The sequence below is a fragment of the Hippopotamus amphibius genome, chromosome 4, assembly GCF_030028045.1.
Source record: "Hippopotamus amphibius kiboko isolate mHipAmp2 chromosome 4, mHipAmp2.hap2, whole genome shotgun sequence".
Classification (NCBI taxonomy): Eukaryota; Metazoa; Chordata; class Mammalia; order Artiodactyla; family Hippopotamidae; genus Hippopotamus; species Hippopotamus amphibius.
The window spans coordinates 78115069-78129167 of record NC_080189.1 but is presented as its reverse complement, the minus strand read 5'-3'; the positions used below and the strand labels follow the sequence as shown (position 1 = coordinate 78129167).

Here is a 14099-nt window from a genome sequence, read left to right as displayed (position 1 = left end):
TGGGCACAGAAAAGTGGCCGGTCCACAGTACCAATCACACCACACTGGCATCCTGGAGGGCCCCCTCTTCGGTTCCGAGCTGTGTCCTCCTTCATGGTCATCCCGAGCAGTCCTCCGGGCCCCAGGTCCCCCACCTCCCAGCCTCAGGCCCCAAAGACAGCGCAGGGAAAGCTGAACGTGCCAGAGGCCGCCGGACCTGGGACAGGACTCAGGAGCCGTGCATGGGCTCTGCCCTCCCTGCCCTGCCCTGGGAAGGGCGGCCACGGGGCCAGCTCTCTGCACTGCGTGCGTGACGGACCTCATGATGACACACCCCTTTCCCAGATCAGGAGACTGAGCGCTACGAGCGGACCCAACTTCTGCCCAGGGGTGCAGCACCGACCCACCCGCTGCATCTCAGCACACTCATGACTGTCCCCTCCTGCTGGGAAGGAGCTGCCTCACCACCCCCGCCACCCAGAGCCCAAGCTTCAGTGTCTGCCCGCCAAGGAGCCCCACGCTGACTCGGGCACAGTGGGGCCTGGAGCCCGTGCAGGGGGTTCCACGCAGACTGCACCCCAGCGGGGACCGAGGCTGAAGACTCCACATTCCCTGAGAGGTGACAGCACAGAAGTTCTCATCGAGGCCAAGCCCTAGTCCCCCACCCAGTGCCCGAGATGACTGTCCCTTGGGGCTGGGGGATGCAGGAGGTGGGAAAGCAGAGGGGACTGGAGCTCAGATGACAGCTGGACACAGAGGGAGGAATCACCCGCATTGCAGCGGGGAGGCAGAAGGAGTCCCCAAGACGGCATCAGGAGAGACCTCTGAGCATCCTCTAAGTGAGAGGAGAAAGGAGAGGAGAAGGGGAACCAGGGACCAACCCCGCCCCCCAGCCCCTGCTCCACGGGGTCCAGACAGCCAAACGAGGGGAATGCCTATCAGTCATCACACCAGGAAGAGCCTGGACACAGCCAAAGGAGGAAGGAAAGAAAAGTCTAAACTTGAAGTGGAAAAGAGAGGTTAATACTCCCCCAAGACAGGCTGTCCTAGGAAGTCTGCCCCATGGGCAAGCGGACAAGACGAACATTTGTTCATGGATCAGAAGATTGTAAGGATACGAATGCCCACTCTCAGGCCCGCAGAGGAATCGTGAAAAGCACTGCCTTTCAGGGACCACGTCTGTGCCCCAGAAGTCTCACTGTTGCCTCGAGGCCCCAGCCAGACTTGAGGGACCACAGACTCTCAAGGAAGGGAAGAGCACAGATGACGGGACCCCGGAGCCCACCCCATGCTGAAATGATGGGGATGCCGGAGCCGTGGCCTTAGCGCCCAGGCCCCGGCCCCAGTGCCCAGGCCCCGGCCCAGGAGCCTTGGACGTGACAGTCGCAAGGCGGCCACTCAGGACAGAAGCAAGTGGAGCCCCGGCACATGGGGCAAGGCACCTACTTGTCCCTAGAAGGGGAACTCCAGGCTTGAGGCGTTTCGGTGGTGTCCTCCTCGCACCGCTCTTCACAGGGGCTGGGGACCCTCACCCCGTGTAGCACTTGGACACTGGGTTCCAGGCCAGGCCCTGCTCCTAGAGGCCCATGGGTTCCTGGACCTTCCTCGGCCAGCAGGGGTCACAGCCCACCCCGGGGGACAGAAGGAGTGGGAGACATGGGAGCCTGGAGAAGAGATGAGGGAGAAGAGGAGGAGGTAAGGAGAGGAGCCAGGGTAGGGGGGTCGGGGAGTCAGGAAGGGAGAAAGAAGGGCGAACACCCAGCTGAGGTGGCGGAGGAGGTGTGCAGGGCAGGCCCGGGAAGGAGGCCGCCAGATGTCCCAGAATCACCGAGCCCGGGGTTTGGGGTTTGGGTTCCACCCCCACTCCAGCCCTTCCAGTCATTGTCAATCACTCTGACGGCCTGTCCTCCTCCTCTGCCCACGACCGTCACCACGCCCACTGGGACCCACCCCTCCTGCTCCCAGAGGAGCCTCACCCTCCAGCACCCATCCTGGCACAAACCCCTCCCCAATCATGGTCAAGAGAGGGGCTGGAGGATGGTACCTTCTGGAACTGTGCCCAGGCTCACGATCTGGGTCGGGGGGCTAAATGGGGTGCAGCCTCTTATTCCCTGTCACGGCCTTGTGTCCACTCTGAGACCGCTCTGGATCCAAAGCCAGTCCAGGCCATGGTAAATGAAACACCAAGATGTGGGGGAGTAAGAGGAGAGGTCTGTAGGTGTCCCCTCCTGGCCTCTCATCCCCTGCTGTCTGCCCCACACCAGCCTCCAGCCTCCGGTTCCCAGGCGGCTCTCAGCTGCTTCTGGGCACAGTGACATGTGCCCCAGTGTGAGATGGAGCAAAGGTTGGGGCCAAGGGACACAGGGGATGGTTCACTGTGGACCCTGCCCTCAGGCATCACGAGTCAACTCCTGATGTACTCCAGGATGCATGAATAATACTCCATTTTGTGGATATAACACATTTTCTTTATCCATTCATCAGCTGATGGACATTTGGGTTGTTTCTAATTTCTGGCTATTGTGGATAATGCTGCTATGAACGAGTTTTTGTGTGGATATATGTTTTTTTTTTTTCCACAAGATACTGACTATACTTCCCTGTGCTAGACAGCAGGTCCTAGTTTATCTATTTTATATACAGTATTGTGTATCTGTCAATCCCAAACTCCTAATTTATCCCTGCCCCCACCTTAAGTAACTATAAGTTTGTTTTCTGTGTCTGTGAACTTACTTCTATTTTGTAAATAACTTCATTTGTATTATTTTTTTAGATTCCACATATAAGTGGTATCATATGATATCTGTCTTTCTCTGTCTGACTGACTTCACTCAGTATGATAATCTCCAGGTCCATCCATGCTGCTGCAAATGGTAATATTTCATTCTTTTCCATGGCTGAGTAACATTCTATTGTATACGTGTACCACATCTTCTTTATCCATTCATCTGTCAATGGACACTTGGGTTGCTTCCATTTCTTGGCTGTTGTAAATAGTGCTGCTATGAACCTTGGGGTGCATGTATCTTTTCAAATAGAGTTTTCATCTTTTCCAGATATATGCCCAGGAGTGGGATTGCTGAGTCATATGGTAGTTCTATTTTGAGTTTTTTAAGGAACCTCCATACTGTTCTCCATAGTGGCTGTAGCAATTTACATTCCCACCAACAGCGTAGGAGGGTTCCCTTTTCTCCACACCCTCTCCAGCATTTATTATTTGTAGGCATTTATTATTTGATGATGGCCATTCTGACTGGTGTGAGGTGATACTTCATTGTAGTTTTGATTTGCATTTCTTTAATAATTAGCGATGTTGAGCATCTTTTCATGTACCTATTGGCCATCTGTCTCCTTTGGATATATGTTTTCATATCTCTTGGGTACACACCTAGGAAGGGAACATTTTGAGGAAGTGTCAGACTATTTTCCACAACAGATGCACCACTTTACATCCCCACTAGCAATATATGAGGGTTCCAACTCCACATCCTCCCCAACACTTTGCATCGTCTGTCTTTTTGATTCTACCCACTCTAGTGGAATGGGAGGGAAGTGGAAGTGGAAGGTGGGGTCTCATTGTGATTTTGATTTGCATTTCCCAAATGACTAATGATGCTGAGCACCGTTTTGTGTGCTTATTGTTCATTAGTATATCTTTTTTGGAGAAATGTCTATTCAAGTCCTTTGCCCATTTTTAAATTCGGTCATTTATCTTTTTACTGTTAGGCAGTGAGTTCTTAAAATATTCTAAAGATAAGTTCCTTATCAAACATAGTGATTTGCAAATATTTTCTCCCATTTCATAGGTTGTCTTTTCACCTTCCTGATGGTGTCCTTTAAAGCACAAAAGGTTTTTAATGTTAATGAAGTCCAATTCATTTATTTTGCTTTTGTTGCTTGTGCTTTACGGTGTTGTACCTAAGAAACCACTGACAAATCCAAGGTCACACAAATCGACTCCTAAGTTTTCTTCTAAAAATTTTATGGTTTTAGGTGCTGTAATTAGGTGTATGACCCATTCTGAGATAATGATGTTGAGCGTCTTTTTGTGTGCTTGTTGTCCACTAGTACTTCTATTTTTGTATCTGGCATTAGGTAGGGTTCCAACTTCATTCTTCTGCATGTGGATACCCAATTGTCCACTGGTTGAACGGACTATTTTTCTTTCCCCATTGAACTGTCTTGCCATCCTTTTAAAAAAAATCAACAGACCACTGATATATGGGTTTATTCTAGACTCTCTGTCCTACTCCACTGATCTATGTGTTTATCCTTTTGCCACACTGTACCCACACTTAGGCCAGACAATACCCACTCTATCTTGACTACTGTAGCTGTATAGTTAGTTCTGATATCAGGAAGTGTGAGTCCTCCAACTTTGCTCTTTTTCAAGATCATTCTGGCTCTTCTGGGTCCCTTGCATTTCCATATAAATTTTATTTTTAGTTATTTATTATTTTTTAAAAGGCACCTGAAATTTTGATAAGTAATACATTGAATTTGTAGATCTATTTGGAGTGTACTGCCATTTTAACAATATTAAGTCTTCAGATCCATGAACACAAAAGGGCTTTCCATTTATCTAGATCAATTTTTTTCAACAGTACTTTGAAGTTTTCAATGTTTAACTCTTGTATTACCTTTTGTTAATTTCTTACTATGTATGCTATTCTTTTAAACTATTGTATGAAATTGTTTTTTCTAATTTTATTTTGGGATTGAACATTGCTAGTGTAATGAAATATAATAATTTTTATCTCTTGATCTTATATCTTGCAATTTTGCTAAATTCATTTTTTTTTTTTTACCTCTAATAGCTTTTCAGGAGTTCCTTGGGATATTCTCTATACAAGGTCATGATATCTGTAAACAGAGGTTGTTTTACCTATTCCTCTCCTATCTGGGTGCCTTTTATCTCTTTTTCTTGCCTAAGTGTCCTGGCTAGAACCTCCTGTACAATGTTGAATAGAAGTGGAGAGAGATTGGTCTTAGGGAGAAAGCATTTAGTTTTTTGCCATTAAATATGTTAGCTGTGGGGGTTTAATAGAGGCTCTTTATCAAGTTGAGGAAGTTCCTTTCTAATCCTAATTTGTTGAGTGCTTCTAGAAGCAAAGAGTACTAGATTTTCTCAAATGCTTTGTCTGCATCTATTGAAATGATCATATAATTTGTCTATTCTGTTAATAAGGCATATCACAATTTATTGAATTTTGTATTTTGAACCAACTATTTATTCCTGGGATGAAACTTACTTGCTCATAATGAATCCTTTTTATATGCTGCTAGTTTTGTTTCACTAGTATTTTTTTGAGGATGTTGCATCTATACTCATAAGGAATATTGGTCTATAGTTTTCTTACAATGTGTTTGTCTGGGTTTTGTATCAGGGTAGTTCCTGGCTTCATAGAATGAGGTGGGAAGAATTCTCTCCTCTTCTATTTGTTGGAAGTTTGTGAAGGACTGGTATAAATTTTTTAAATGTTTGATAGAATTTACCAGTGAAGTTACCTAGGTCTGAGGGACTTTTCTTTATGGGACATTAAAAAATTTTTAATTTATTAATTAACCTCTTTAGTTGTTATAGGTCTGTTCAGATTTTCTATTTCTTCTTGAGTCAATTTCAGTCATTTGTGTCTCTAAGAATTGGTCCGTTTCATCTAGGTTGTCTCTAACTTCACACACAATTGTTCATGGAACTCCCTTCTCAGTCTTTTATTTCTATAAGATTAGTTGTAATGTCTCCTCTTTCATTCCTGATTTTAGCAACTGGAGGCTTCTCTTCTTTTCCTTGGCCTGACCACTCTTTTAATAACTGCAATCTTCCTAACTGGCACTCCTGAGTTTCCCTAATTATTCCCAGAGCAGAAGTATTCATCACCTTCTACTCCATCATATAATTTATTTCGTATTTATTACCTGCTTCTCCCATCAGTATAAGCTCCATGAGAGTCGGCACCCTCGACTTTGTTCACTAAGTATCTCCTAAGCAACTAGAAGATGCCTGGCAAATGATCAGTGTGCAAGCAGACTTGCTGAATGTGTGAAGAAGTCTGCAGAAGAGCAAAAGAAACCAGAAAAGTTGTGAACAGTAATAATAATTATTATTATAATAGGAATGACCTTGAAGCTCTAGACATGCACTGTCCAATACAGTAATCACTGCCTACGTGTGGCCCTAAAGAACCTGAAATGTGGCTGGTCCACACTGAGAGGTACCATACGTGTAAAAATATACAACAGATTTCAAAAACATACGTTTTTTAAAATATAAAATAGCTGAACAATAATTTTTGTATTGATTACATGTTGAAACAATATTTTGGATAAACTGAGTTAAATACATATACTATTAAAGTCCTTTTCACCTATTTCTTTGTTTAGTATTTTTTTCAAGTACTATAAAATTTAGAATTACACATGTGCCTGACATTTGTGGCTCGAGTTTTGTTTCTTCTGGACAGCCCTGCTCCAGGTGACTTGGACAGGGTCGGGGGTAATATCGTTGAGTGTTCAGAAAAAGGAAGGCAAATTCCAAACACATGGAGCCCAGGGAGGGAGGGGGTGCGGGGGCCTGGCCTGGGGTGCAGAAGCCCCTGCAGGGTTGGTGTCTGCGCTGCCCACTGGATCATCCCCAAGATGCCACCATTCTCCTTGTGTCTGATTCGGCTGGTCTGGGGTGGAGTCTGCCAGGTGCAGCGGGGGCGTGGATCCACCTCCCTGATCAGCAGGTGCTGCCCCTAACTAGACCACCATACTTCACCCAGAAAGCCCCTAACAGACAGCCTGGATTGAACCAACATCTTTGAAAATCAGGCTGCATCTTAATGTACAAGAACAAAAGCCACATGAAGAACTTTATTAAGAGACAGGCAGAACACTGCAAACCCCTTGGCAGCAAGCTCTGTGGCCAGCACCTAAGTCATGCCACACTTTACCAGGTGACAAGACAAGCAGTCACTCAAGCTGGGTGTCCGAGGACCCCCGAGGCCACCGGCACCTCCTGCCCCCTCTACCTGCAAGGTTCCCATCTTTTAGCAGGTGACATAAAGCCACTCTGTTGGGCACCTACTGTGCACCGGGCATGGTTCTAAGCCCTGGAATTCAGCATGGGCCGAGTGACAGGGAGGCAGGGGCTGCCTCTCAGCTCCTCACTGCAAACGGGCACCAACTTGGATGTGCCCGACGCCATGGAGGGCGTTACCTCCGAAGACAGGACACCCTTCTCGTTTCATGGTAACGGTCACAGCATCCCCTCCCCTCAGTGCTCACTGGCTGCTCATAAAGCGGGGAAAGGTGGTGGTTCTCAAATTAGGCCTGCAGAACAGCGTGGTTTATGTGTCCTCCAAAAAATGTTCTTAAATCTATGCCCAGCTATTGCCAATCTGTTCCAGAATTCAGCAAAAGCTTGTATCTGGCTTAACAAAGAATCATAACTTTAGTTATTTTAGGATCATTATGTCAATGCAAAAAGAATTATGTCCATCAGGAGCTGCGGCCACTGAACAAGCTGGTGACCCTCTAACCTGTGAGACAAAGGCCACCCAAAAGTTAAGCACTTAGCAACACCACTAGCAGCCCATAAGGATATCTTCATTTTAAATAGATTCAGATCCTTATATGAATAAAATATACATTTCTATGTAACATGCCAATATGATAATTTTTGGAAAACCAAGTTGATACATAATGCATTTTTACGTTTCTACACTAACAAAGTGACTTGCAGCTGTGAAAGATGCTTTAAAAATAACCAAATCAGATTCCATTTTGAGGGGGGGAGAGAGAGAAGGAATTAAACATTTTGAAAATATATTTGAAATCTCCAGAAAGGCCACATCTCTTGCCTTGGACCAGGTGGCCACAAGAGAGCAGTGGGAGGGACAAGATGTTTCCAAGGAGCAGACGCTGTTCATGTCACCACCGCTTGGTCTTTCTTATTAAAGCACTTGGTAAATTCCAGGCAGCTCAATATGGACTCTCTAAGGGAACCGTCTCTGCTAGAATTTCATTTTAGGGAGAAGAAAGAAAATCCGACATCGCATCTCTCTCCCCTAGGCTCTTGGGGGATCCCCCAGATTTCAAAAAAAGGGAGAGGAATACATTTTTGGCTTCTTTTTGAATAAAACCCCTGTGCCCCATACCAGGGCCCCACCAAGAACAAAAGTATTTCTTCATTCACTACAATCCTGCCCTCCTGATAACTCTGGGAGCCCATATTTCAGACATAGCATCCTCTCTTCCCTCTGTCATGCTTGTCAGTGAACAGGTCCCCATTTTTGGTTTTAAAAATATGGCCACCAGATATACACCCATCTCTGCTTCTAAGAGAACTGGCAGGCACTTAGCTGTAAGAAAAGTCTCTTATGACATGGAAGGATCATCATGAAAAAGTGTTAGAGGAAACAAAAGCAGAATCACATATATGGCAATTCTATCCATGTTTTTAAAACCATATGTATGTGTGTGTATACATATATGTGTCTATGTACACATACATATATCCTTATACTGACATTAAAATAGACAGTCCAGGTTCCTCTGGGGAATGAGGAAACTTAAGTGTGAGAGTCATATTTACTGCACATACTTATGTACTGATTTTCCTTTATAAGACACTATCCTTGTTGTCTGTTTAATCAATAAAATAAAATTTCAAGCCTTGGCAGCCCCAAATGGGGGCAGAGTATTGGTTGTCACAGAGGGATTACCTAAGGAAATGATGTTTTTACAAAAAGGAATCGAAGGGCAGTGCCTTTGTACTGGAAAAGCACAAAGAGGGCTTGGTGAGCAGCCTGCTAAGGACAGGTGAGGCCCTGAGGAGCCCAGGGTCAGAGTAGACCACAAGCAGGCCATGAGTCAGCCAGTGGAATAAGAGCATTCTAAAAACACAGAATAGAATAGGGTCATGAGCTTCTGAAAGAAGCAGAAGGTGGACTCCAGAGTCAACTGCCTGGATTCAAACCCTGGTCCTGTGTGGAGCTTCTCTGAGCTTTAGGCACCTCTTCTCCAAACTGGGAGTGATCATGGTACCTATTTCACAGATCAAGCACCTTAAAATAATAAGCACCATTTAACTGCTAGCGACTGTTACCAGGAGAGAAAGAGTGCAGGTAGCAAGCTCAAGATATATTCTTAGCTCTCAGCAAAGTAGGTTATGGTATAAAAATACCGTTCAATAGTAACTAAACTAGCCTCACCTTCATGTGCATCTCACAGCAGCCTCAACATGTGCGACTTCTCTAAATACCCTACATTAGGCATCCAGACTCCAGCCCTGGGGGCCAGCCCAGCAGGCAGGCAGAGGTTGCCTGGTTCACTCACTCCTTCCTCACATGTGCAGAAGACCCTGTGGTGGGCAGGGCCCAACACCTTGCCTTTGCATGTGATAAGGCAAGACAGAGTAGGGAGAGGTTGGGTGGGGGAGGAGGCGGGAAGGGGACATGGGGACTTTGCTGAGCAGCCAGAGGGATGAGCTGTGTGGCCATCAGAGGAGGAGGAAACAGCACTGGCAAAGGCCCTGGGGCAGGAAGTACCTGATGTGCTCGAGGGCGGGAGAAAGCAAACACAGTAATTCCTCCTCCACCAGAGTCCTCTTCTTCCCTGGCAACCAGGCTTCAGAGCTCAGGAGGCTCACAATTGATTTGCTCTGAATTTCCTGAGTTTATCTATTAACTACCTAGCAGGCCGCTCGCTAGTTGAGGAGATGCCAAGAAAGCACGGAAGGCTGATGGTGATCCTCCCAGCGAGGGGTGACACCCCAGGACAGGACCTGCTCTCCCCGGACTGGGGCATGCTGGATGGAGTCAAGGACACACCAAGGTCAGCTCGGGGCCTAGCTGAGGTTTGGGGGAAGCTGGGAGGGACAGGGGTGCCCTGGACTGGAGGTGGGGGCTTCCTAGCTGCCGGGGCAAGTTGCCCACCCTCCCTGAGTTGCAGTTCTATGTCTATAAAATGGGAGGGGAGGGGCAAGGGGGGATTCCCAGGCAACCTGAATTAAATAAAATCAAATGTTCAAAGTGATGTACCCCTTAGAGGTTGTTACAACGAGGGTCACCTTCCCCCAGGAGGAGGGGTCCATGAACCCTTGAATTATAACCAAAGCCGTGTGGGAGCTGCTTTCTCCCTGGGGGGACCACCCATATTTTAAAGGGGATGATGCCCCAAAGTGGAAGCTTCGGGAACCTGAACACAAAATGCACAAAACGCACAACCACTTCCTCCCCAACAAACAGGCAGACAACTCAGGTCGGCAACGAGCCAGGGGAGGGGGCTGGAGGGGAGGGGGCCCAGGGGAGCCTCGGAGACCTCCCGGACCCCCGCTGGCACCCCCACCGCCAGGGACAAACCCTAAGGAAACCTTCACACCTGCGCACCCGCAAACCGGCTGTGGGATTGGAAGAGAGAAACGCTGGAAACACCGAGATAGCCATGAGGAAGGCAGCACGACGTACTACAGATACTACGGTCACTACTCACAAGCAGCAGCAAGAGGTCAGAATGCGTCCCCACGCACGGAAGCCCAGAAGACTAAGCAGAGTGAAAAAGCAAGTTTCTGAATGTTTATGTAAAGGTAAAACACACCAAAGAATCTAATATATTAGTTGTGGATCCTTCTATCCGTGTGTAAATGGAGCAAAAAAGAGTGTAGAAGGATAAATACCAAATGCATGACAGTCGGTTTGGAGGAAAATGGTTACTTAACGTTTCTTTGTAACGCTTTAGTTCTTACCATTTAAAAAAAGAACTTAAAGCCAAAATGACAAAAGAGGAACCGTTTCCAATTCCCGGTAGAAGAGATACAAGTGTTTATTACTCCTGGAAGTTTTTTTTTTTCCATTAAAAAAAATCTATCCAATATGGAAAAGGTTTAAACTCCATTGCTGGCTGGTCCGTGTTGGACTGAGGGCTTCGCTGCCCTGATCTGTGATTGTCCCGGGCTCGAGGTGGCTCTTGACCCAGGACTTGGGCCTCCAGGCTGGTGGCGGGGAGCCCTACCCGGGCCAAGCAAGGAAGGGCAGAGCCCCAGAAAACAGCTTCTCCTGACCCTCGGACCCAATGACCCGGCCCACGGGGGACGATCCGGCACAGAGGCAGCAGTGGGGAGGGTGGGACAAGGTGGAGAAGGGGACAGGGCAGGGAGGGGAGAGGCCAGTGGCTGTGTCACGAGAGCAGCTGTGGGCCTGTAGCCCGGCCCTTCCCGGGCAGGGAGCTCAGTGTCGCCTGACTGGTGCCAGGGGCTGCAGCTTTAAATAAACTTGGACGCATCCACCTGGGCCAGGAAGCAACACCAACTGTGCCTTGGGCAGGCCAGGCGCTGTCAACAGCCACTGACACAGCCACTGCAGACCCCGACCCTGGGGGGAGGTGGTGGCCTAAGTGCCCAACCCTACCTCCTGACACCTGCCCCTCTGTGGCTCACCCTGCACTGGCCCAGCCTCCTCCCCACCCAGGATGCCCCAGCAGGGCCATGACAGGTCCCTGGGCATGACCCCTGGGCATCCCTCACTGGGCAGGGTGCCTGGGGGCTCCGCCAAGGGGTGCTGGGCCGGCCCACCTGCTGGGGTGCCTTCCCCCCTCTCCCAGGCCCCCTGGACAGCTAGGCTTCCTCACGCGCTCACACCCCAGGCCCCCAGCTCCCTTCCCAAAGCTGCTCATGTTGCTGCTGACAGGAGAAGAGCCTGGCCTCCACTGCAAGGTCCCCCACCCCTCCCAGCCTCCCCAAGGGCAGCCCCAAGGACCTCCATCCCCCAGTGTGGGTGTGGATGGCAGCGACCAGAATAACGGGTCGCTGCTGCTGGAACTGGAGGCCCAGGGTTGGAATGACAGCCCTACAGGGCCGCTGGCCCAAGGAGGTTCACAGGAAACTGCAGGAGGGGTCAGCGGAGCCAGCTTCAGGTTGTGGAGACTGGGTGAATGGGAAGAGGCACTTCCACGAAGGGATCCGGGGTGCCTGGTGGGAGGGCCTGGGCACAAGCAGAGAAACAAGAAAGTCCCCTAGAATGGGGTGACCTGCCGCCCTCTGCCTCGGAGAGCCACCAGCCCCCATCTGAGGACCACATCGCCCTGTCCTCACAGGCCTGGTCCCAGACAGGCCCTGGAAGCTTCCTCAGGGCCTCCAGGGTGCACACAATTTGTGTGCTGGACCCCTCCCACCTCTCTCTGCTCTGATCTGTTCTCCAGACCCTCCTGCCTTAGGGACAGGCACCCAACCAGCCCCCACCTGAGGGAAGTGAATTTCTGGGTCCCCAGGGCCCAGCCTTGCCCCAGCCCCAACATGGGCTTTCCCCACTCCACTCCACTCCTCAGCCCACCCCTCCACCCAGGCCTGACTGGCATCTCCCCCACGTGCAGGGAGAACTGGGGAATTCACACACCCCCACACTCCTCCCAGCTCGCGCCCACAATTATCAATGATCAGCATCCCTCGCCAACACAAGGTATCACCACAGACGTTTCTTAATAAAGGGGGAAAAAAAGGATCCGCCGCTGGATGTGTAAGAGGAAACCTCGCCAGCGCCCCCACCACGCGGGAGGGATGGAGGAGGATGGAGGAGAACACTGCTCTGGCCGCGCCGGGCTGGAGCCAGAGGTTCAGGAGTTCTGGAGCCGGACCTGGGGATGCCAGATGCAGCCACCCTGATTCCCAGAGTGGAGACCCTCAGGCCAGAGAGGAGCCCCGACTGGCTTCGGGGTAGAGCCCGGCGGCAGGGCCAGGTCTAGGGCCCCACATCGCTCACGCTGGTGAGCAGAGCCCAAGAGCCACCTGTTCCCCGGTGAGGCTCTACCCGAACCGTGCCTTCAAAGTCCTCCCATTGCCTCCCCCCATATAACTCTCCACAATGCAGCCCCCCAGCTACCTCCATGACCCTGAAGCTCATCAGATTCCCATCTCACCCCCTCATCTTCACCCCAGTGACCTGATCCAAGCTCTCTTGACCTCAGCCCCCAGCTCTGCAGACTCCTCCTTCCAGAAGGATCTGGGGAAAAATCCTCCCGAACCCCGATTCCCCTGGGGACCCACAGCAGAGGCTGTTCCCACTCGGCGCGGAGCGCAGCGGGCACCCCCCGCGCGGATGGAGCCACGCGGAGAAGCAGGCGCAGCGCTGGTCCCGCCGCCCCCGCGCTCGGCCGCTCGATGGGGGTGGGGACAGCTCGGCCCGCGCTGGGGACGACCCTCCGGGCCAGGGCCGCCCCCTCCCCCGCGCTCTAGGCCCCGCGGCAGCCCCCGTGCGCCGCTCCTCTCTGACCTCCCGCCGCCAAATGCGTCACGTCTGCCCGGCGCTCCGGGGACACCTGCTGCCGCCCCCGCTGCGCGGAGCCCCGCGCCTCGAGCCGGGGCCTCCGGCCGGGCGGTCGCGCTGGGCAGGGCCCGGCAGGGCCGCGCGCGCTGTGGTCCCGCGGCCGGGCCCCAGGCCCCGGGGGTCGGGACCGCGCGGGGACGTGCGCCCCGGGCCCCGAGCCGGGAGCAGCCGGAGGCGCGCGGGGCCGCAGTGCGCCCGGAGCCGGCAGCGCAGAGGGTCTGGGAGGGTCTCGGCCCTCGGAGCGCGGCGCCCTCCGGGGTCCCCCGCCCGGCCCGCACGCGCCGCGGCTCTTACTTGCCAATATCCTCGTAGAGCTGGTACTCGTCGGTGAAGCGGGTGCAAGTCACCGTGGTGGCCATGGCGGCGACGGACGGGCTCGGCGTGCGCTCTACTGCGCTCGGGCGGCGGCGACTCCGGCTCCCGCTCGCGGGCACGGCGGCGACACGGGCGCGGGCGCGGGCGACACCTCGGCTCGCGGCGCCGAGCAGGGGCCGGGCTGGGCTGCGCCTGGCGGCGAGCGCACGCGAGATCTGCGCGCTCCGTCCCCGCCAGGAGCGCGCCGCACACCTACGCGCGGGGAGCGCGGGCGCCGCTGTCGCCGCCACCGCCGCCGCCGCGCCTGCCGCGCCCGCCGCCCCCTGCACGCGCCCCGCACCCGTATCCGCGCCCGGCACCCTCACCCTGCACTCGCACCCGCACACGCACCTGAGCCCTGCACCTGCACCCGCGCCCTGCACACGCTCTCGCACCCGCTCCCGCTCCCTGCATTTGCACCCGCGCCCTGCACCCGCACCCTCGCCCTGCACACGCTGCGCTGGC

The 14099-nt window shown here is 51.8% G+C and overlaps 1 protein-coding gene across 1 annotated transcript in view; it reads right to left on the bottom strand.

Annotated features, from left to right (window-relative positions):
• The window catches only part of CAMK2B (calcium/calmodulin dependent protein kinase II beta), a 93754-nt gene extending 80098 nt beyond the window's left edge, over positions 1-13656 (bottom strand). The window contains exon 1 of the mRNA XM_057731637.1: positions 13575-13656. Within this exon, the coding sequence (XP_057587620.1) occupies positions 13575-13639 (65 nt within the window). The 5' untranslated portion in view covers positions 13640-13656. The remainder of the gene's footprint in view (positions 1-13574) is intronic.
• Between the last annotated feature and the right edge of the window lie 443 nt (positions 13657-14099).